Source organism: Odocoileus virginianus, chromosome 17 (genome assembly GCF_023699985.2).
Source record: "Odocoileus virginianus isolate 20LAN1187 ecotype Illinois chromosome 17, Ovbor_1.2, whole genome shotgun sequence".
NCBI lineage: Eukaryota > Metazoa > Chordata > Mammalia > Artiodactyla > Cervidae > Odocoileus > Odocoileus virginianus.
This window is the reverse complement of record NC_069690.1, coordinates 35,120,801-35,144,064: the sequence shown is the minus strand read 5'-3', so window position 1 is coordinate 35,144,064 and position 23,264 is coordinate 35,120,801. Positions and strand designations below refer to the sequence as shown.

The window sequence follows — 23,264 nt, the reverse complement described above, 5'->3', positions numbered from 1 at the left end:
CTGTTTAGAACAGTACTCTAATTGATAGCCTTGTATGTATGTATAATATTTTGGTGTCTTTCTAGAAATCTGTTGGATGAATTCATAGCAGTGGAATTGCTAGGTTAATAGAACAGCTATCATTTATAAACTTTTAATATAAGCAGATTGGTTTTAGTTTACATATTATAAAACAAACTTGAATAATTTATTCAGAAGTTACAGATAGATGCATAATATCTAAAAGGCTTGCTAGAGCCATGATACTTTACCTTTTGTACATAGTGTTTGATCAGTGAGGATCGTTTTTGATGTCTAAGATAAATGTGTGGATCTCTAAGGTTGCATTTTTAATAATATGTGCTGTGCTGTGCTAAGTTGCTTCAGTTGTGTCCAACTCTGTGCGATCCTATGGACTGTAGATCGCCAGGCCCCTCTGTCCATGGGATTCTCCAGGCAAGAATACTGGAGTGTGTTGCTGTTTCCTTCTCCAGGAGATCTTCCTGACCTAGGGATTGAACCTGTGTCTCTCTTACATCTCCTGGATTGGCAGGCAGGATTTTTAATAATATAGTCTTGGAGAAATGGCAGTGTGCATGTCATTATATTAACTCTTGTTCTTGTGTATGTGTGCTCAGTCATGTCTAACTCTTTACGACCTCATGGACTGTAGCCTGCTAGGCTTCTCTGTCTGTGGGATTTTTCCAAGCAAGAGTATTGGAATAGGTTGCCATTTCCTCCCCCAGGAGATCTTCCTGACCTGGGGATCAAACCCACGTCTCTTACATCTCCTGCATTGGCAGGTAGATTCTTTGCCACTAGTGCCACCTGTAAAGCCCTGTATTAATTCTCCTCTCTCGCAATACTTGCACTGTTTTTGCCTTTTATTTGTTTATTTATATATTTTTTGGCTGCTCTGCCTAGCTTGTGGGATTTTAGTTCCCCAACCAGGGATCAAACCTGGGCCCTTGGCAGTGAGCATGCAGAGTCCTAACCACTGGACCACCAGGGAATTGCCTGTTGCTACCCTTTAAAGCTTACTCTGTAAATCTTGTATAATTTTTAAATCTCTTTTAAATGTCTCCTTTACTACAAATTAAATGTATTTTTTCCGTGAAAGAAAGATTTTTGTAGATTTGCAGTTTAACTTAGCTAATTTATCTCATTAGCATTGTCTCACCATCTGTCTCAGTCTTAGATGTTTGATGAATGTTTTGATTGAAGAGATATAAAAATGAAATAATTAATTACCTGTGTATTTTCACAAACTATGTGAAAAATAGAAAAATAAATAGCCCTTTAGAAAAAAAAGAGCTTTCTGTATTGTCTTTTCTAATATTTTTCCTTCTTTCCCTTGCACAAACTGCCTGTTTAAAAGTTTGATTATGTATTTTAAAAACAAAATAGTAATAATATAAAAGTTTGATTATAAAAGAAGCCTAAATCTTTAAACAAAATCAGCCACCCCTCCACACAAAATGAATATATTTAATCTGGTCCAAAATTACCAAAGTATATTTCCTCGTATGATAGAAAAGACCACTTCCGTCTCCATTTTGCATAAATTTCTTTTGATTATTGTAAGAAGTTCAGTATAGATTGGATAACATTTTGCACAATAGAAAGTACACTTATTATACACATGACTTGATTAATTTAGCATAGGAAAGTTAAATTCTACCAAAAGAAAATATTCTTGCGTATAACTTTGTGCCTTTTAAGTAAATTTATGGGTTTCTGACGTTTTGGAATTTGAGAAATATGATGATCAGAAAAGAAGGAACTACAATTTATATTGAATATATGCAAATATGTTCAGAGGTGGTTAGGTCCAACCTGTAGAAGAAAAGAATTTATTGTGGATGCAAGTTATAACCCTTACCTTTGGTGGATTTATTCTGTAATCAGACATATACTTGATAAAAATGATATCATAAAAAAGGGTTTATTTTAGTGAAAACTATTACTTTCCAAGCTTAGATCTTTCATCTTGAGGTTAAGTTTTTTCCTCTTTTAACAGGACACCTTACAGGAAAACATGAGAGACATTTCTCCATATCAGGATGCCCTCTCTATCATAACCTCTCAGCTGATGAATGCAAGGTAATTATATTGTTATTTATTCACCATATACTTATTGAGTGCTTACCATTTGCCAGGCACTTGGCTAAACAGTGGGGATACAGTGTGAACAAGATGGGCAGGGTCCTTGTTCTTATATACTAGTGGAGGAAAATTATGAAACAGCTGTGATTAAAAAAAGGAAAACAGACTAATAAAAGAATTATTGTCTGCGTGCTTTGAGAGAGATTAACAAAGGGATTATCTATGGAATATTTGGAACATCACCCTCTAACTGCATCGATATTTTCTGTTGAAAATTTTCTTGAAAGATTGCTAGGAACCTTTTCCATTAAGGAATGATTTGCATAAATATATGATCTCAGTATTTATGCATTAGTTTCTCTTGTAAATCTATGAAGATATTTTACTTTTTAAAGGTTTTTCTAAATTCTCTTCCTCTTTGTCTACTTCTATGGAATACTTTTCCTTTTTGTTACTCTCAGTCATACCTACTCTTGGCTAATTCTTATCTTACAGTCTTGAAAAATACAGTTCTAAATAACTTTTGGAATTTGAAATAATGGATTTAAGAGTAGAACCTAAGACCCTATTTTGTTGTTTCTGTCTGGATTGTTGCTACCAAGGAGGAATCAAAAAACGAATTACGGGCAAACAAATTGAAAATGTTATTAATTAAACACATTGCTCAGGTAGTATTTGGATAGGGTATCCAGGTTGGTTAGACCAAAGTATTAATTGTTGCTTTTGTGGTGATTATTTTGCTAAAAAGGCCAGTATAACAGGTTTATTCCTGTCTGGGCTAGATTCCTCCTGAGAAAAATGAGATTTCCTAGTTAACGTTAATCCTCCCTGATTCAGGAATGTGTTCTCTTATTTATAAGTGGACCACAGGAGTGAAAGCTCTTTTATGTGTTGTGTTTAGTCTTTCAGTAAAGTAGTATACTTGCGGTACGTAATGTGAATTTTAAGTTTGTGGACTCTTACCCTTGTTTTCCTTCATCTCAACTCTCTCTTATAAGCAAGGCAGTTTCTTTTGCTGACTGTAGAAGTGGTAGGTCTTGCCATTATCTTCCCGTTAGTGTGAGACAAGATCAAAACAAGAATAGCTCTTCCATCTTCTCCATCAGAAGCTGACAATGCATTAGGTGCTTCTTTCTCTGAAAATAACTGTGACCCCTGTTTTTTAGGAGTTGTCTGTTACCATTTGTCTTTAAATGTAATGATCTAATACTGTGGATGGTTTTACATAAAAGTCTTCTTAAGGTATAAAATTGTTGGCTGATGGCAGTATGAACATGTTGCCTTAAGCAATTTATTTAAAAAAAGAAAGACAATTTTCAGTTTGGGGAAGAAAATTTTGGAAAAAGGAACACATTTCTTGAACTTTACTCTTTTATGGTCTCTGTTACAAAGGGAATCAGACTCAGGATAATCCATCTTTACTACTGGACCTTGTGGTTAGAGGATCAGGAGTGTTTCTGAAAGATACATATTTTATTACATTTAGAATCTCAAATGGAAACATTAGACTAATTCCTCACATTTATTAAAAACGTGAGTTTTAAAAATACTTGGCATGCACAGAATTACTCTGAGTTTTCCAATAAATGATTGCAATCGGCAATATTACCGTTTTTATTCAGTCAAAAGACCGTATTCAGTGAGTTTACATTTTCATGGGGAGAGGCATAAGCAACATAGAAAATCAGTATGAATTTCATTTAGTGGTAAATGTTGTGAGAAACAAAAAGACTAAACAGAGAGTGGCTGTTTTGGAGGTGACAGGGTGTGGCACTGCTTTTGCTTGGGCTGTGAAGAAAGACATTTTATCTGAGGTGTGGGTGATGGCAAAGAGGCAGTTGTGTCTAGATGCTGAGTAGAAGACTGGGTAAGCACAAAGGCTGTGAGGTGGGGAAAAAATGGTTGGGTTTGAAGGATGGAAAGTAGGCCAGTGTGGCTGAAATGTGATAGGAAATGAAGAAGTAGGATCCATATTATGAAGGGCCTGTAGGCCTTGGCAAAGGGAGTATGCTTTTGTTCTGACAGCCATGGGAAGCATTCAGAGGGCTTTAGCAAAATACCAAAACACTTTTGAAAAATCACAGCTTGCTGGTATGTGGAGAATGAACTGGAGGGGGAAAGAGTTGACACAGGGTAGACTTGTGGGAAGGCTAGTCTGAGGTCCAGGCAGTAGATGGTGGCCTGGACTGTTGTCAGTGGAGATGGTCAGAATTAGTTGGACTCAGGATGTGTTTTGGAGAGGGGCGGCCTGGTAGACTTGCTGATGAATATCATGTGAGGAGGGAGAGAAGAGAAGAATCAAACATCATCGGTGTTCAAGTGTTTGACCTGATCAGTTGTTTAAAAGTGTTACTATTTATTGCTATAGAGGAGATTTGGGATGGAGCAGATTTGTGGGAGAGTGTTAGTCGCCCTGTTTTGACCATGTTGGGTTTTAGTGTTGATGTGAAATAGGGAGCTGGATATGAGTCCTCACTGCCCAGTAGATGAATCTGAGACTGTTGGCAACGAAGGTGATTTATCTAAGGTCATAAATGCAGTTAAGTTTCCCTATAGACTTGATCTCAAGTATCTAACCTTTTCTTTGTACTTCTTTACTCTGTTCTTGCACTTCCTCACACTTATACCATCGCACAGTGGAAAGAGGCTCAGAGTCATCAGACTTAGTTAAAATCCTAGCTTTACCACCATCCAGCTGTAATTATGTCACTTTCTGATTCTCAGATAATGGCTGAGAAAACAGAATATGAAGCTTGCCTTATCTGTTTCTTATACAGATTGTGCTAATGTGAAGACCCTTTGAAAGTAAAAGTACAGTGTAAATTCAAGGGATTACTGCTGTATTCTTACCCTTTAAGTAAACATAGTCTTAGAAGCAGGTGGATTGATTGACATTGTTGATGGTTGCAGGTGAGAGCACAGAGCCGGGATAAGCAGATAGAAGAAAGGATGCTGTCCCACAGGCAAGATGACAACAACAGGCATGCAACCAGGCACCAGGTATGGGCCTTGTTAAAGCTCTGGCCGTTCACAGTTTGAGAGCCAAGTCTTGGATTCTCTCTGCCCCATGATGGTTGTAGCTATGTCCACGCTTCTTGTTTCCTGTGCTGTGTCTTAATAACTGGTCTTCAGTCATAAACTTAGAAACAGTGCTTTTTCCAAATAGTAAATTTTCTAGAAACAAAACTTCTACCTCATAAATGAAGGAATCGTGCTACTTGTGATAATAATAGGTAATCTTAATTATTTGAAAGATTACACTCTCTGCCCTATTTCCTCATTTGCATCCACTTTTTAACCCATTATAATTTGCTTTCAGGCCCCTCTACTTTGCTGGTATGTTTCCAATGGCACCAGTGACTTTTTCTTAGCATTGACGCTTGTTGATTATGTCACTTTTCTTCTAGTTTTCTTTTCTATTGGATTCCAAAATGCTGCTTTGCTCTAATCTTTCTGCTTCTCTGAACATTCATGCCCGTTGATTTTACTTAATTCCTTATCCCCTCCCCTGCCCCTGAATGCCTTTGGTGTTTTCTCTTGCTGTTTTTCTGCCTAGAACTGTGTACTTAGAGCAAGAAGAGATTATGTTTTTCCTTCAAGGCCTCGTGCAACTCTTAGCTGTTGTCGAAATTCTTCCCAAATCTTGTACCGTTAATGAATTTCTTCCTCATGTATTCCTATTTGTAATGTTCTCAGAATTTAGTTTAGCTTTTAGCACATTTTATATACTCATAGCTCATCATATGGATGTCTGTTTTTGTGGTTAGATTATAAGTGGATAGCAGAGGACGCACGGTGATGGGGAGAAATTTGACTTTAGAGCCAAACAGGTCTGGATTTGAATACTGCGATTCTGTTACTCTAGCTGTGTGGTCTTGGGCAGGTCAGCTAACTTCCCTCAGCTTTATTTCCTTGAATAATACCTACCTGGCGGTGTAGTCAGCTAAATTATGCATGTAAAGTACCTGTCCTCAGTGCTTGGCAGGTAATAAGCACTCAGTAAATGGTGGCTACGCTTTTCTTCATTGTTTATCGTGGGTTCTAGTTCAGTTTTTAAATTTTTATTCATTTTCCATATCAGTGCTTGGAAAGCAGTAAGCATTCAATAAATGCCTAATGAATTGAAATGATCTTTATTTTATTCCTGTTGTTTCCATCCTTAATCTATATTCCATTTGGATTAACATTAAAGTAAGTACATTTCCTGAACTCATCTTAACTGACAGGATAGTGGTCTAGGTGATGAGGGAACCCCATTTGGAGTTTAAAAATTACTGCAGCATTCACAGGGTGGCTGTAATATACTTTGTGTCCCACCCCCACCCTTTTTCCCTCCACCCTTTCTCCACCTTTTCTCTTACTTTCATTTAGAGATGTAATTACCTAATGAGTTTTCTAGCTGGCTTCTCGATTTTCTCCTTTTTCTTTTTAGGCACCATCAGAGAGGCAGTTGCGATATAAGGAAAAGGTTGCTGAACTCAGGAAGAAAAGAAATTCTGGGCTGAGCAAAGAACAGAAAGAGAAATATATGGTGAGCATAAGTTAAATATTTAATAGCATGAACTCTTGCTATCACATTTGATTCCTTTTGGTTGCTAAGATTCTGCTTTTCACATTTGCCATTTGGTATGCTCTGTAACAGGACTCTTCTTTGGCAGTTAGAGTTCACTATATATGTAATTCTCCAACAAAAGTGGAACTGGGCGTCCTCAAAAAACAAATACTGTTACAATTTAGATTAAGAAAAATTGAATCTTCTAGTTTGTAAACCTCACTTTAGGTTTAAAGGGTTAAATGTTCTTGTTTGAACAAATATGATATTGATAAGGAAGAATATTCAAGCCAAGCAGCAGTCCGTTTCTTTAAATGAAAGAATGAAATACCTACACAGTAAAAGGTTTTAATTGTGTGATGTATAGTAAATCTTTTTGTAGTTTTTTATTTTTCTAGTTTTAAAAATAGTGTACAAAAAAAAAAAATTAAAAAAAAAAAATAGTGTACATTTATGACTTCCCTGGTGGTCCAGTGGTTAAGAATCCACCTACCAGTGCAGGGTACACGGGTTCAATTCCTGGTCTGGGACGATCCCACATGCCTTGGAGCAGGTAAGCCGTTGCGCTGCAACTACTGAGCCTGACCGCTAGAGCCCGTGCTCTGCAACAGGAGAAGGCAGTGCAATGAGAAGCCCCCGCACCTCAAGGAAGAGTAGCCCCCATTCACTGCAACCAGAGGAAGCCCATGCACAACCCCCCAGCAGCCAAGACCCAGCTGTAGAATTAGGCTTTCGGGTGAAAATTGTATGCTTCCCCTCTGTCTTGTTCAGTATTTTTATGTACAAGTTGGGTAGAGATGTAATAATATGATAATACCATTTATTAAGTGCTTATGTGCTAGGCAGGCACTGTGGTTATGTTGCTCCCATAATCTTTGTTACAAAGATGGGTGGTATTTCAGCTGTTTTATAGATGGAAAACTGAGATTTAGAGAGGTTATTTTCCCAGAATCATAAAGATAGAGAGCGTCTGAATAAAAACTCCTGAAATTTACCTTACGTCTGCGTTCTAGTTTGGGCTGAACCTTCCTGGTAAAAGTGCTGGATAGGATTTTATTTAAGCTTTCTAAAAAAGTTCACGAAGCTAGAAGTAATACTTAGAACCCAAGTCTTAGGTGATAGAGCCCAAAATTGAAAATTTCAGATACCCATCAAAGGGGCCCAGATTAGCCTGAAGAAATTTTAATAGGGGTAAAAGTACTGGTGAGTGGTTTCTTCATATGTTAATATGTGAGTAAAGTCTACAGCGTTCTTCCTGGAATGAACCTTCTCATCCTCTTAGCCATTATCTTCTACTGTCTTCCAAGCCTCTTCACCTTCTGCTAGGAGGTGGAGTCTAAAAGGAGTGGGAAGGGCTAGAATCGAAGGTTAAAAGGAAAGTTGCCCCTATGGAATTTCTTTCTTGTGTATGAATACTTGTATAGTGACTGCCATGGTAAGATTTTATATTATTTATTTAAAATTGTATTATTTTTGTGATTCTAATTTTCAGTGACTGTTCCCTCTTTTGTACTTGCTTAATATTTAGCAAAGCATTTCTTAAGGAGGCTAAACTTTTTTCCTGTATACTTGGACTGGAGTTCTAAAGTGGGAGTATTCTAGCACCTTTGGTGGATTGTGTTATGGTAGGTGCAGCAATTCAAGGGAAAGAGCTTATAAAAGCCTGCTAGTCCAGTTGCTTATTCCTGCCTGTAGATTTTATTTTCAGCCTAAAATCTTAGAATTGAAGGTTTAGAGATTCTAGTTTTTGGTTTTGTTTTTAAATGAGTATCCAACTAGATCTCAGGATTCTAGGAGTTGGTAGTGCATTTGGGTTTTGTTATATTTTATTTCTTTGTTTTGCCATGCACGTTTTCAGAGGAAGAAATGGAAGCATAGAGTTCTGAAGAATGAAACTCCCTTTGGGGTGGTTATAAGAACATTAACTTTCCAAGTTCACTAGAGTGGGTAGTGGGTATCTTCTGGAATTAACTGTCTGATACATAGTTTGTTTTGTACTTGATCCCTAGTGCCTAGTATAATGACTGGCAAATATTAATAGTAGGTACTAAATAAATAGGTTATTTTTGGCTCTCTGGTTGGTATCCGTTGAAATGCAATAGGTTAAGTTCTTAGAAGCAGAAAGTATCATGCTCTGGTTATTTTCCTAGGAACACAGGCAGACCTATGGGAACACTCGGGAACCTCTCCTGGAAAACCTGACAAGCGAGTATGACTTGGATCTTTTCCGAAGAGCACAAGCCCGTGCTTCAGAGGATCTGGTGAGTATTAAAACTTCCAAAATGAGGACCACTTGTGAGGGTCGCTTGGAACTGCCAAGGAAAATTAGCAGTCACTTTGCTAGGGATTAAACGTACCTTGCTGCTTGACTCTTTTTCCCTTCCCCCAGCCATCCTTATTTGAGATTTCCTTCCCATTCATATTTAAAATTAATTACCCCTCCTCCCTTCCTTTGTCTCTTAAAAGTTTTTCCTCTCCACCTCAACTCCTGGAAGGACCTGTTTGGTAGAGGTAGTTATGTGGGTAGAATAGTAGGTGCCCCTTTGTGTCAGTTGGATAATTTGTAATTCTGAGAACCTCTAGACTGGGAGGTACTCCTCTCTGTTGTCCCCTTAACCTAAATAGGAACTCTCCTTTGTGGGATTGCTTCAGCCTTTCATTACAGCTGTAAAAGAATGGGAGAGGAATAATGATCAAGGTTGTTGGCAGATAGTTTAGAATTCTGACTTAATGAATTAAATATGTTCAAAGAAACTTAAAGTTTGTAAAGTGAATTTCATCTTCCTTTTTAAAAAAATTATAATCAAATACTTTAAGAATTCTCGATTATGTAGTCCTCCATGGGCTGGTTGGAAAAGAATTTTCAGACATGAGGCAGAATGAGAGGAGAACAGAGTTTCTTAGAGATGCTATTAGAACAGCAGGCTAACTCAAGGGCGAGCTGACCCCTTTCTTGGGCCAGTTGCCAACTTTTACAGCCACAAGGCCGAGAAAATTCCAACTGGAAGGGTGACATTAAGTGATTGGTTAGAATGTTTCAGGGTGGGTATTTTACCTAATGCAGGGTAAAGGGCCTGGCTGATTAAGATCTAGAGGCTCATGGCAACAGTTGCTACTGACCTTGGTTAATTACAGAAATTTTTGTCCTGTGACCTTGGTATAAGGCTCCATGGCGGAGACCTGTTGAAATTTTGTGAGAGGCAGTGTTTGATTGCTGCCCTTGTTTAGGCTGGGCTACCGCTGTTGGTTTTCTCTATCCTACCCTGGTACTGAACATTTCCTAGGCCAGATTTTTAGAGCTCTGTCTGATTATTCTTCAGAATTATTTCTGTGGCTAACTCATAGCCACTGAGTGGGGACAGGTATTCAAAAATACCTTCTAGTTTCTAGCTTTAAATTCCATAATTAAAGCATCATCCCCGTTTCAAAAGTGTTTTTTAAAGGACCCAAGTTGAGAGGATGGCCAGCATGGGTGCATGTCATGCAGATCCATGCAGCTTTCTTTATAAAAGCTTTTGCACACATATGAAGTACATTCTCGAGAAGCTTTTGTTTAGGTTTAGAATGTTTGTTAAGGTGTAGGGAGTTTGTGATAGATGGTCTTTTAAAATTCGATTTGTTTCAGGCTGATAAAAATTAAAATTTTACGAAGGGCTTGTTCGGATGTTCAAGAGATGAGGCCCAAGTGGGTAGGTAGCAGAGAAACACAACTCGCAAGACCTGTGCTCTGGGCAGTGTAGACGGTACATTTTCTCTAGCCTTGCTGGTGACCCATGCCCCCATAGTCCTCTTCAGTGCGTTTCTCATGAGATGGAAGCCAGATATTTTTTTCATAGCCAGTTGTGGTGGCATACACACAACTTACAACAGTAGAAATGATTAATTATGATCCTCCTTTGACTTGATTTCTTCTCTGCAATACAGGAGAAGTTAAGGCTACAAGGCCAAATCACAGAGGGGAGCAACATGATTAAAACAATTGCTTTTGGTCGCTATGAGCTTGATACTTGGTACCATTCTCCCTATCCTGAAGAATATGCACGACTGGGACGTCTTTACATGTGTGAATTCTGTTTAAAATACATGAAGAGCCAAACAATACTCCGCCGACACATGGTAAGTTGTCTGAAGGTCCATGACCATGGTGGTGATAAGCTCTAGGATGTCTAGATTGTTGTTTTTCAGTTGCTCAGTCATGTCCAATGCTTTGCCACCCCATGGACGGCAGCACTCCAGGTTTGCCTCAAAGCTTCCCTTCCTTTTGCTCAAGCTCAAGTCCATTGAGTCGGTGGTGCCATCTAACCATCTCATCCTCTGTCATCCCTTTCTCCTCCTGTCTTCAGTCTTTTCCTAGCATCAGAGTCTTTTCCAGTGAGTTGGCTCTTCACATCAAGTGGCCAAAGTGTTGGAGCATCAGTCCTTCCAATGAATATTCAGGACTGATTTCTTTTAGGATGGATTGATCTCCTTGCTGTCCAATGGACTCTCAAGAGTCTTCTCCAGCACCACAGTTCAAAAGGATCAATTCTTCAGCGCTTAGCCTTTTTTATTGTCCAGCTCTCACGTCTGTTCATGACTACTGGAAAAACCATAGCTTTGACTAGACGGAACCAGTCTGTTGTTCTGTGTCTGGTCTAACTGTTGTTTCTTGATCTGTATATAGATTTCTCAGGAGGCAGGTAAGGTGGTCTGGTATTCTCATCTCTTAAGAATTTTTCAGTTTGTTGTGATCTACACAGTCAGAGACTTTAGTGTAGTCATTGAAGCAGAAGTAGATGTTTTTCTGGAATTCTCTTGCTTTTTCTATGATCCAGTGGATGTTGGCAGTTTGATCTCTGCTTCCTCAGCCTTTTCTAAATCCAGTTTGTATAAATCTGGAAGTTCTCAGTTCACATACTGTTGAAGCCTAACTTAAAGGATTTTGAGCATTACTTTATTAGGATGTGAAATGAGTGCAATTGTGCGATAGTTTGAACATTCTTTGGCATTGCCTTTCTTTGGGATTGGAATGAAAACTGACATTTTCCAGTCCTGTGGCTAGTGCTGAGTTTTCCAAATTCGCTGACATATTGAGTGCAGCACTTTAACAGCATCATCATTTAGGGTTTGAAATAGCTCACCTGGAGTTCTATCACCTCCACTAACTTCCTGACCTCACACTCCAGGATGTCTGGCTCCAGGTGAGTGATCACATCATTGTGGCTATCTGGGTATAAATTACCTCTGCCCACAGTTTTTTTTCTGTCTCAAAGTGGATAAAAACAGATGGACTTCACTAGACAGAACTGGCACAACGTGATTCACCTTTGTATATCTAGCAACTAGCCTTGGCAATAAATGCCCCATAAATGTGTGCTGAAGGAACTCTTGCTTAAGAAAGACAAATTATCAAATTAACAGAATAGGTCCTTGGGTCAGCCTTTCCCATGAGTTGTTTAGTGTTTTCTGGTTTCTGAACAGCCTTCTTGTGAAAATAGGAATAAACAATTGAATAATTTTTATTTTTTTACAAATGTATTCCCTAGTTATTTTATAGTTTTAAGCCATTTTTCTTCTAATTATGGGATGAAAAGTCTTGTCTTGAATTTCTGCTGTGGAGCAGGGGTGGAGATTGGTCTGTAGGATGAGGAAACCTCTGTTTTTTCTTATTTCCATAGTCACAAGTGATTGTGGCTGTATCTATAGCCCAGCATTCCTATAGTTTCTGTCATAGTATTCTTTCCAGTTTGGTACTAAAACTGCTTTTTTGTGTTCCCAGCTCTGGAGTACACTCTGGCTCAGAACCACCATTGCCAATTAAGCCCTTTAGACTGAAGCACAGTAGGCTCCCACTAGACTGGGTGGGGAAGAATGCTGGAAGTAGGGGGCAGGTGGGTGATAAGTGAGGACTGGGCTCCATGATTGTAGACCATGGACTTAAGCTAATTTAGAGTTTGCTCTGTGAAAGACTGGTATTTTTATTGATGTGAACTGCTTACTGTTTCTCTTTTCTTTCTGTTTCTGTTTATTTAGTGGTACTAACTAATGAAGTAGCCAAAAGGTAAGAAATAGTAGGAAGAGAAAACAAAGGGCCTATATAGTCTGAGGATCAAGTAAACAGTCTGAATATTTGATGATATCTAAGTTATAAAAATCGAATTTCACAAAATAGAAAACCTGTTTTAATTCATACCTCTGAAGATTCTTGTTGCTTTAGGCATAATCACAGAATGGGCTTTCTTTGCCTCTTTGGCCAACAGTTTGGCTTCTGTTTCTGAACAGATAATTGTTGTTAGTTGCTCACTGTTGGGAAGAGCCAGCATGAGTAGCGGGGTAGAGACAGGAACCAACCACAGGTGGAGTTCTCATTACTGGATGAATATGTGGACTTACATGTGACAGATTGGGGCATGCTTCCTTTTTTTAAATTAGTGTTTTATTTTTGGCTCTGCTGGGTCTTCATTGTGGTGTGTGGGCTTCTCACTGTGGTGGCTTCTCGTTGCAGAGCAGGGCTCTAGGCACACAGGCTTTAGTAGTTGCGGTGCCTGGGCTCTATCTAGAGTGCTGGCTCAGTAGTTTTGACACATGGGCTTAGTTGCCACGCGGCATGTGGGTCTCCTGCATTGGCAGGTGGATTGTTAACCCCGGACCACCATAGATGCCCTTATGACTCTTGATTGACCAAAAGAGTCAGAATACAATTTCATAAAAAATATTCATATATACTTTTTTTTGTTGTTTAGTCGCTCAGTTGTGTCCAACTCTGTGACTGCATGGACTGAAGCACGCCAGGCTTCCTTGTCCATCACACTTTCCTGGAGCTTGCGCAAACTCATGTCCATTGAATTGGTGATGCCATTCAACTATCTCATCCTCTGTTGTGCCTTTCTCCTGCCTTCAATCTTTCCCAGCATCATGGTCTTTTCCAGTGAGTCGGCTCTTTGCATCAGGTGGCCAAAGTATTGGAGCTTCAGCCTCAGTTCTTCCAATGAATATTCAGGATTGATTTCCTTTAGCATTGATTGGTTTGATCTCCTTGCTGTCCAAGGGACTCTCAAGAGTCTTCTCCAGCACCACAGTTCGAAACCATCAGTTCTTCAGCATTCAGCCTTCATTATGGTCCAACTCTTACAACTGTACATGACTATTGGAAAAGCCATATGCTTTTTGATGATATTTTTTAAAGAATTTACATAAAATCTTTCAAAAAGTCACCTATTTACAGTAGTGGCTTCCCTGCATTAAATCTGTGAGCATTTAAAGGTGAGGAAAGGGGTACCTTGTGCCCTCTTGTGGCCAAGTTGTTGTCCCCCCCACAACCCCAGCCCTGTCTTCCTGTTGCTCAGCCAGGCTTCCTTGCCTATTTTTCTAAAGCCACAGAAGAACATGTCCTATTTCATTATAGTACAACAAAGGGAACATTTGGAGGGGGGCATGGTTTTTATCACTGGGTCTGTTTTCTAATCTGAAAAGAAGACCGTAATGATTTAGGTGGTAATGAGAAGTTACTGGTAAAGATGAGAGTACCTTCACTTAGCGACTCTTAAGCTGCTGGAAATAAGCTGCTTAAGAATTTCCTGTTGGCACAAGCCATTTTATAATAAGCCTGGGGTATTTTTTATTTATCTTACTTTTACATAGTAGAAGATTTAATCTCCTGGGTTGGAGGAATGCCAGAATATAATCCAGAAAACTTGTTCCAAACTGCTATAAAAATCCGTAAATATATTGCAGTGAATTTAGAAGCCTTTCTTTGTTTCACTAAAAGAAAAAAATCCATTTTGCTGTCAGTTTGTCAAACTGTCCATCTCAGCTAACCCAGTTCGACTTGTGGTTCCTTTTCCCTTTTGAGCAGCAAATCTTCCTGGGAAGGTTTGTTTCCCTGATGTGAATTCCATTCTCTTACAGGCTAAGTGTGTGTGGAAACACCCTCCTGGTGATGAGATATATCGCAAAGGTTCCATCTCTGTATTTGAAGTGGATGGCAAGAAAAACAAGGTAAAAATGGTGATATTAGAAAAAGGGATGGAAATGTTGTACTTTGACTAGTTTCAGAAGTTTATCTCCAGCTTGTAAAGAAGATAGAACTTTTCTATTGGTCAAAATACAGTTTCTGCTTCATTAACAATAATGGTATGATCTTTAATTTTAGGCCTTTATCTGATAAGTATAAGAATCACTTGCTCACACATAAATGCTGTTTCTTTACTTCCAGATCTACTGCCAAAACCTGTGCCTGTTGGCCAAGCTTTTTCTGGACCACAAGACATTATATTATGATGTGGAACCCTTCCTGTTCTATGTCATGACAGAAGCAGACAGCACTGGTTGTCACCTGATTGGATATTTTTCCAAGGTCAGTGGGATCTGGAGATTAAGAAGCTGATGACCAGAGCAGGGTGGTTGATGTTGGCATATGAAGCCTCAGATCACTGACAGAAAGAGGCAGTTCCCTGGGCATTGATGATTGCCCTTCTCTTAAAGGGTGGCAGGGGGTGGGGTGGACATCCACGTATCAAAGATTATTTAATGAAAATGTGCAGTCTTTATGAAAAGCTTTTGGTTTATTCATTTCTGGACTTGTGGGTTGAAGCTGCTCATTAGTTGCTGGCCAGCACCCGGCCTACTAACCCACAAGTCCACATCTTGCCATCCAAGCCAGCCAACTCTCCTGGCTTTGCTCTCCTCTGTGTTATTAGCTTAAAACCAGGAAATATATTCCTTTTGCCTGGTTTTTGAGCTGGGCTTCTTCACTGATAACACCACTACACCTTTAAAGATTCAGGGCCAGATTTTGCTTATAACTTTTCAATGTAGCAACTTTGTTGAAATATAATTTTCACATACCATACAATTCACTCATTTAAAGTGTACGATGCAGTGGGTTTTAGTATAGTCACAAGAGTTGTGCAGCCACCATACAGTCACCACTATCAGTTTTTGTTACTCCCAGTTTGAAACACCGTACCCGTAAGTAGTCACTCCTCATTTCCACTCATTCCGTTCCCAGGCCCACTGTCTCTATTTAAGCTTGTATATTCTGGACATTTCACATAAATGGAACATAGAATATGTGATTCAAAGAGTGCTACTCTAGACTGGATTCAGTGTTCTAAACCTTCTTGCCTTGCTCTTTGCCTCTAAAAAAGAATCCAGGAGTCAGTACCCTTAAGGTGAGACTGGAGGTCTCAGCTAGGGAAACTCTGGGATCAGTAAAGGGTGTGGATGTACCAGCTATGAGGCCTGACAGCCACTCCCCAGGACTAATTAGCATATATTTGGCAAGCAGCCTTACTTGTATCTGGGACTGCTGAGACACCTTTGGTCCCATATTCTTCCAATCTTCTCATCTGTTTGCTCTTGATTTTAGGAAAAGAATTCATTCCTCAACTACAATGTATCCTGTATCCTTACCATGCCTCAGTACATGAGACAGGGCTATGGCAAGATGCTCATTGATTTCAGTAAGTAAAACAGCCAAGTCATAAGTTGCACAAGCACAGACTATGTGAAGCATTGTTGTCTCTTTGTTCTATGGTCTGTCTTCACAATTCCTGGCATATAGTGGAATTACACTTACATTAAGTGAATGAGTAAGTGGAAAAAACCTGAACATTGTCAGTTGGCCTGATACACATTGAACACTCGGATGAATACAGGACCCTGAGTTGGCACCTGATAGTCTGAGATATAGAGGATAGTAAAGTAAGCTCTTCGGTATTATCCTAATGTGAGATTTATGAACCGCACATACATGCGTAAAGCTTCAAATTTGTTTACGGGTGTTAGTTCAGTTTTGTAAGTTGTTCTCTAAAGGCATTCGTATACCTGATAGAGGCTTTGGGTCTCATTAATCATGAAGGCTGTATTTTGGAATTTGGCTACTCAGTAAAATTTATTTGTAACCCTAAAATCAAAGAACATGCACATGGCAGCGAAAAAAGTCACCACATGTTTCCAGATGAGGTCAGACAGATAACTTATTTTGGCTTTCTTTGTTTAAGCTGGTGTCCTTTAGAGCCATGTTGTTCATATTTTTATGCTTTTTGTTGCTGTTTTTATCTTTATTATTATTTTTTTGGCCATGCCATGCAACTTGTGGGCTCTTAATCCCCCTGACGGGGATCAGACCCAGACCCTCAGCAGGGAAAGGGCGGAGTCCCAGCCGCCGGACGCCCTGCTGATTCTCAGCGCCCCCGGGCACAGTGCTGAAGTGCTGTCTAGTAAGGCCACGATGTGCCTTCCAGAGAAAATGTGTTTTATAGACAGGTTTTATTCAGGCATTCGTGATTGTGCTGTTGGCTTTTAATTCAGTGTTAAATCAACAGTATGTATTGAATAGGTGTCTTTAAACAAAAACACATAAAACAAAATTGGTTATATATTGATTGGTTGATGAAAATGTGACAAGGGGCCCACAGGCACCTAACCCTGTATTTACCCCAGGAGCAGTGGTTCGATATAGCTTATTCAGTGTTTGCTATGACTTTATAGAATATAATTACTGTAAATAATGAGATTCAGCTGTATTTTATTCCATGTTCACTGTAACATGATGTATTTTGGTCAAATTAGAATTCCTAGAATCAGCTTTTTGATCCTTTTTTTAAGGCACCTGGTTAGAGATTAATCAGAAAATGACATAATCCACTCATGGAGTTGAGGGGATTGTGTATCTTTGAATAGGTAACAACTATTTTATAAACTTTGTGGAAATTTTCAAACATACACTGAAGTAGCATAATAGTATAATAAACCCCCCTGTAATGATCCCCATTTTATGGCCAGTCTTCTTGTACCTATAGTCCCACACTCTGTTATTTTGGTATCTAAAAGTATAAGGTCTGTTATACCTAAAAAATCCCTACAAAACAAAAAATTCCTTAATGTCATAAAATACACTATTCAGATTTTCATTACTTTGTGATTTGATTCTTTAAAAAAAAAAAAAAAAAAGGTTGTTTTTACTCAAATCCAGTTAGAACTGTGTAGCTTATAAATCAGTTTTTAGTTCAGAAGTTTCTGCTCCATCTCTTTTTTTTTTTTCTTTACTGTTTATTTGTTGAAGAAAACAAGTTGGTTATCCAGTAGTTTTAGTTTGCTGAAGTATGAGCTTGCTGACTGCATCCCCCTGGTGTTGAAAGTTAAATGTTTAGCTGTTAAAACTGGAGACTTTGTGAAATTCAGATCATGTCTATTCCCATCTGCTGTCCCCCACCAATATTTCATAGGCAGTACTGAGATAATCCATTCTTTTTCTCTTTTAAGAACTTTTAAGGTTACTTAAAAAAATTTTTTTTTAATTATTTTATTTTTGGCTGCACTGGGGCTTTGTTGCTTTGGCTGGGCTTTCTCTAGCTTCAGCGAGGGGGGGCTACTCTTCGGTGCGGTGTTCAGACTTCACTTTCCGGTGGCTTCTTTTATTATGAAGCACAGGCTCTAGGCTCTCGGGCTCAGTAGTTTTGGCTCTTGTGCTCTAGGGTGCAGGCTCATCAGTTCTGGTGCACAGGCTTGTAGAATCTTCCTGAACCGGGGATTGAACCCTTGTCCACTGTACCACCAGGCAAGTCCTGAGATAATCCATAAAGTGCAAAAATCTGAAAAAGCTTGAAAGCTATATAGTGAAATGGCTTTCAAATCTGTTTCCATCTACTCTGTTCTTTTTTTTGGCTTGTGGGATCTTAGACCCTTGACCAGGCATCAAACCTGGGCCCCAGGCAGTGAAAGTACTGAGTCTTAATCACTGAACTACTAGGGAATTCCTCATCTACTTTGTTCTTAATGCATACCTACAGATAACTATTCATATTAATAAGTTTTTGGTGCAGGCTTCCACTAGAAGGCTTTTATATTAAATGTCTAATGTTAAATGTTAAAACACATTTGTCCCCTTTTGTTTGTACAAAGTCAGTCAACTGTACTACAGCTAATATATGGCATTGCATTAAATAAATGAACCCCGATGGTTATTGCCAAGCAGACTCTACTCCTTAAATCTTGATCCATTTTGGTACGCTGTTCTTATTAGGATGAGATACAGTGTCTGCATTGTTCTCTGGCAGGTTATTTGCTTTCCAAAGTAGAAGAAAAAGTTGGCTCCCCAGAACGTCCACTCTCAGATCTGGGGCTCATAAGCTATCGCAGTTACTGGAAAGAAGTGCTTCTTCGTTATCTGCATAATTTCCAAGGCAAAGAGATTTCTATCAAAGGTTGGTTTTTTGCTCTTAGAGAATGTTACCTATGATGTTTGCTTCTCTGAATATTCTGACTTTTCTCTCTGGCCCTGTTCATGTTTTGTAATCTGCAAAGATAATGCTGCATTCTATGTTTCATCTGAATATGAGAGCCGAAGGCTCACTAACATGGACCACTCACTAAGGTGCCTAAGGATTCCAGAGCATTTGGCCCTAGGGACTGGTTATATGATTTGGTTTCTCAAATTTTAGGTTGCTAACACTTTAATTCACAAAATTCTCAACAAAAGCAAGAAAGAAGAACTTCAAGTCATTTGGTGCACACAGGAATTTGTAACATCCCGGAAATATTTATGCGAGAGTGAAATAATTTAGTTTGTTCTTTGATTTCAATTCCTATAGGAGCCAAAGTGGTTTCCTGCTGTACTGTCCCTCTTTTGTAGTTATTTTAAGTGGTCAAATGAATACTTTATAAACTTCTGGACAGCTTGGGTCAAGTAGCAAAGATTCTAAACATTTGGAGTCTGTGTAGATTTCCTTCAAAGGAGAGGGGTCCTTGGTAGGGGGGTGGGGAGGTCTGCATTTTGAGCAAGTAGCTCTTCTGTTTCAGAAATTAGCCAGGAGACAGCTGTGAATCCTGTGGACATTGTCAGCACTCTGCAAGCCCTTCAGATGCTCAAATATTGGAAAGGAAAACACCTAGTTTTGAAAAGACAGGTAAAGTTTCTGTTAGGCTCTTACGCATTGCTTTATATCTGCTTGAGGCCTAGCAAAGTGGAGCCTTCACAACTTAAAGGTAACCTTCCCTTTTTAAAGAGTCTAATTTGTGCAGCTTTTCCCCAGTCTCATGGTTAGGCTTGTCTCCAACTGTACCCTTATCAGAAGCTTCTGGTAAGCTTTTGTCTCATACCTGGATGACAGAAGTGTCAACAGCTTCAGTTAAGCAGCTTTATGTTGCACTGTTGTACTTCTGTCCTTTGATGATTTTCTTACATCAGAGAAGAGTGCCCATCTGTGGAGGAGAATCCCCATAACCTCCAGGGCCTGTAGAAGTGGTTTTAAATTCCTTTAACAAATGCTATCTCAACTCATGTCAATTTGATTTTTTTTTTTTAAAGTTCTACCAGTTTATCGCTACCAACCCATCTCCCTCCACCCTCGTGCACACATGCTCAGTCATGTAACCCCATGGACTGCAGCCCGCCAGGCTCCTCTGTCCATGGACTTTCCCAGACAAGAATACTGGAGTGGGTTGCCATTTCCTTCTCCTGAAAATTTTTTTAAGTTGACTTACAACATTTACTCTGGAGGGGCCATGACAACCCACTCTAGTGTTCTTGCCTGGAAATGCCATGAACAGGGAAGGCTGGCAGGGTTGCACAGAGTCAGGCACGACTGAAGCGACTTGGCATGTATGCACAACATTTAATAAGGGAAGATGGGTAATGATTTTCAGGTCTTGCTGAGGGCATAATAGGAAAAAATGGATAAGGTAGGAGAACATTAGGTAAATCAAAAGAACTTTTTTTATACCTGTCTCACACCTTAGTATACCATGGAACCTTTGGTGATTTCTTCTTTGCTAACAATCATTTTGGAATCCACATATAAAGATGTTTTAGTTGAATGCATATAATAATTTTTTCCCATTGTTTTCTCTCAGGATCTCATTGATGAGTGGATAGCCAAAGAGGCCAAAAGATCCAACTCCAATAAAACCATGGATCCAAGCTGTTTAAAATGGACCCCTCCCAAGGGCACTTAAAGTGACCGGTTACTCCGAGCCAGCGAACCCCAGCAGTAGGAATCCGTACCCTAGGGATCTGTCTGTCATTTCTGTTGCTCTTGTGATTGGCAAGTACAGTATCCTTTGGGAAGGCCATCCCCCTCAGGACTGTCCTGGCTCCGACCTTCGTGTACACTGCAGACGCTGGTTCTGAGGAACTGTTGTTTCGGCCTCAGTGAGGTTGCCTGGATGGGATCTCTATTAGACTTGAGTGCAGATCCCTTGTAGCACTGACCCAAGGTGTTCTGTTTTGGTACTGTACCTGTCCAGTCACTGGTTCTCTCCTCTGGCCCCATGAGGTTGTGTCTTGTCTTCTAAACTTTGTAATAGTGCTTCTTGCCACCTGGTCACCAGACCACCAACTACGGTTACTGCCACCAGGACCTTTCCAGTTATTCCTTACACGTGTTTTTGGAGGGGCAGGGAAGAGGTGACACTTCTGAGTGTGTGTTGGGAGGGGTCCCTTCCCTTTGGATTTCATCTCACTTTAAGTTATTTCCTCCATTTTTAGTAAAAGACCTGTTTTTGATCAGTATCAGGCTGACCAGAGCCAAATACTTCTGAAGATTCTCGCAGGGATTAGTCTTGGTTACAGCACATGATCTAAATGAGATGGAGAAAGGAATTTTGAGGTGGTGATTCTCTATTTGGATTTGAGTTCACCTGTGGGCAGTGGGCAACATCTTGGTGAAAGGGAATGAAATACTACTTTTTGCCTCACCAGAAAGTGCCCAGTAGTAAATGTTTTCTTCTCTTTACTCCCTGCCTCTTTTTACTTTTGCAGGTGCCAAAATAATTTCCAGTTCTCCCTTTCATGCTGCATGATAACCGATTAATTATATTGCAGAAACCTTTCACCAGTATCGGTCTGATATTGCACACCTAAGTTGCACATAAGTTGCATTGCTTTTGTCTGAACATCCTTGGAGAAGTGATTGAAAATGACTTCCGTATCTCAGCCCATGACTCAGCAAGGCAGAATGGCCACCCCTGCCAAGGTTTGCTTTTCTTTTCAACAGTGCCTCACCCTCCCTCTAAGGACTAAAGTGCTTATGCCCTTCCAAGAACTCCATTTCCTTTTTGGGATTTACCACCATCCCCCCCATTCTCTGGTCTCCTCTATTTTTGGTGTCGTTTAAGTGAAGGAAGAGATGCTCCCTCTAATTTCTCTCTAGCCCATTATAACCTGCTATCTTGGGGCAGCTTTTGATGTATGACATGTCACCCTTCCCAACTTGGTCTCCTGCAACACTGCTGTCTTCATGTGGAGCTCTCACCACAATCCCAACTCTGGTCATTTGTGCCTTTCTCTTGTCATCTTTGTACACTACTTATATTCACTGTGGGTTGGGGGGAGCTAACTTTAAGCATGTTCAGTGGCAGCTCCCTGCCAGTTTCAGTGTCACTGTTAAAATTTACCCAAAAGCAATTTCACTGGGGGTTTTCTTAAGGGGTAAAGGCCTTTTACAGAAGCTAACCCTTCCCCAAATGTGGTAGAATGTGCTGTTCTATATCTACTCTTCAATAAAGCATGTTCTCTGCTGAAATTTGTTTCATCCAGGATCTCTCATTTGAGTATGAAATGGTGTCGCCGGCCTGCTGCTAATAAGAAATGCCCTTGGGGTTTGTTTTCCTAGCAGTAAACAGACTGTTCAGGGACATGATTTGTGGGTGGGGAAAGTTGTTTTTTCCTTTGATGCAGGCTATCTGGAGGGAGTGCTTACTCTGAGCTTGTCTAGTTGATGGAGTAAATTCTCTGTGCCACACTCTGGTTCCATCTAACAGATATGCATAGCTGTGAGTAGTTTGTGTTACCCATTCGAAGGCCCAGCTGGAGGTAAGGCTAGGTGGGATAGCTGTGGGAGGTGGAAAGAGACGTGTCCAGGCTTGCTTGCCAGTAGTGAGCAGTGCCATCTCTAATCACTGTCTCTCTCAGGTTGAGGTGATTTCTGAAAGTAGCTGTGCTTTCCTGTAGCATTTACCTAGTGTGAGAAATGGGAGACCGGGCACTTAACTGGATGGTGGAGCAGAGGGGGGTGGGAGTTATATTTGTTGGAGTGGTTTTACCCCCCTGTGGCCAGCATGGTGAGAACCTCTCCTGGCAGAAAAACTAAGTGTCTTCCTTGGTAAGGTTAGAGTCCTGCGTGTCACCTACTAGGGTGGGAAATGGGATGAGAGAAACTCAGGCTTATAAAAAGACCATTCTTACACACATCTTAGAGAAATGTGTGCCCTGATTTCCTTCTTCTAGGTGTTTGCATCAAAGGGAAATTCTGTTGTCTCTCCCATTTTGGAAAAATTGAGGAAGGTAATATGGACCATGATAGTGGATAGATAGTGCAGATCACAAGTCTTTGGTGATTGCCGTTCCTCTTTCCTCACCTAGAAATCAAAGGAAGATTTCTCTGCTTTAAATCCTTACAGGTGTGGGAACTGACCATTCACTTCCTTGGCTGTTTTGAGTCAGACTGTTCCTGTGGCTCCTTTTGTACCTGCACAAAAGAAGATTAGCTTCTTAGGCTCCTTTGTTAGAAGAGCAAAAGTCTGGCATCATTCCTACATCTAGCTGAGACTCCATAAGTGGAAGCACCAACCATTTCTAGAGGAAGAAAGCCCCAGCATGTGCTGGTTGCTTCCTTTCTGCTTAGCGCTGTGCTGGGTACTGTAA

At 39.9% G+C, this 23,264-nt stretch overlaps 1 protein-coding gene across 4 annotated transcripts in view; it reads left to right on the top strand.

The window, feature by feature from the left end:
- Nucleotides 1-22,143, top strand: part of KAT7 (lysine acetyltransferase 7) — a 33,193-nt gene extending 11,050 nt beyond the window's left edge. For 2 of the 4 annotated variants that reach the window (XM_020871260.2, XM_020871258.2), the window contains exons 5-15: nucleotides 2,000-2,082; nucleotides 4,996-5,085; nucleotides 6,518-6,616; nucleotides 8,788-8,898; nucleotides 10,562-10,753; nucleotides 14,525-14,614; nucleotides 14,832-14,972; nucleotides 15,987-16,080; nucleotides 18,679-18,825; nucleotides 19,421-19,527; nucleotides 20,474-22,143. In XM_020871260.2, coding sequence (XP_020726919.1) covers nucleotides 2,000-2,082; nucleotides 4,996-5,085; nucleotides 6,518-6,616; nucleotides 8,788-8,898; nucleotides 10,562-10,753; nucleotides 14,525-14,614; nucleotides 14,832-14,972; nucleotides 15,987-16,080; nucleotides 18,679-18,825; nucleotides 19,421-19,527; nucleotides 20,474-20,575 — 1,256 coding nt within the window. In that variant the 3' untranslated portion in view covers nucleotides 20,576-22,143. The remainder of the gene's footprint in view (nucleotides 1-1,999; nucleotides 2,083-4,995; nucleotides 5,086-6,517; nucleotides 6,617-8,787; nucleotides 8,899-10,561; nucleotides 10,754-14,524; nucleotides 14,615-14,831; nucleotides 14,973-15,986; nucleotides 16,081-18,678; nucleotides 18,826-19,420; nucleotides 19,528-20,473) is intronic. The other 2 variants (XM_020871262.2, XM_020871261.2) reach the window with 1 other exon arrangement.
- Nucleotides 22,144-23,264: the final 1,121 nt, after the last annotated feature.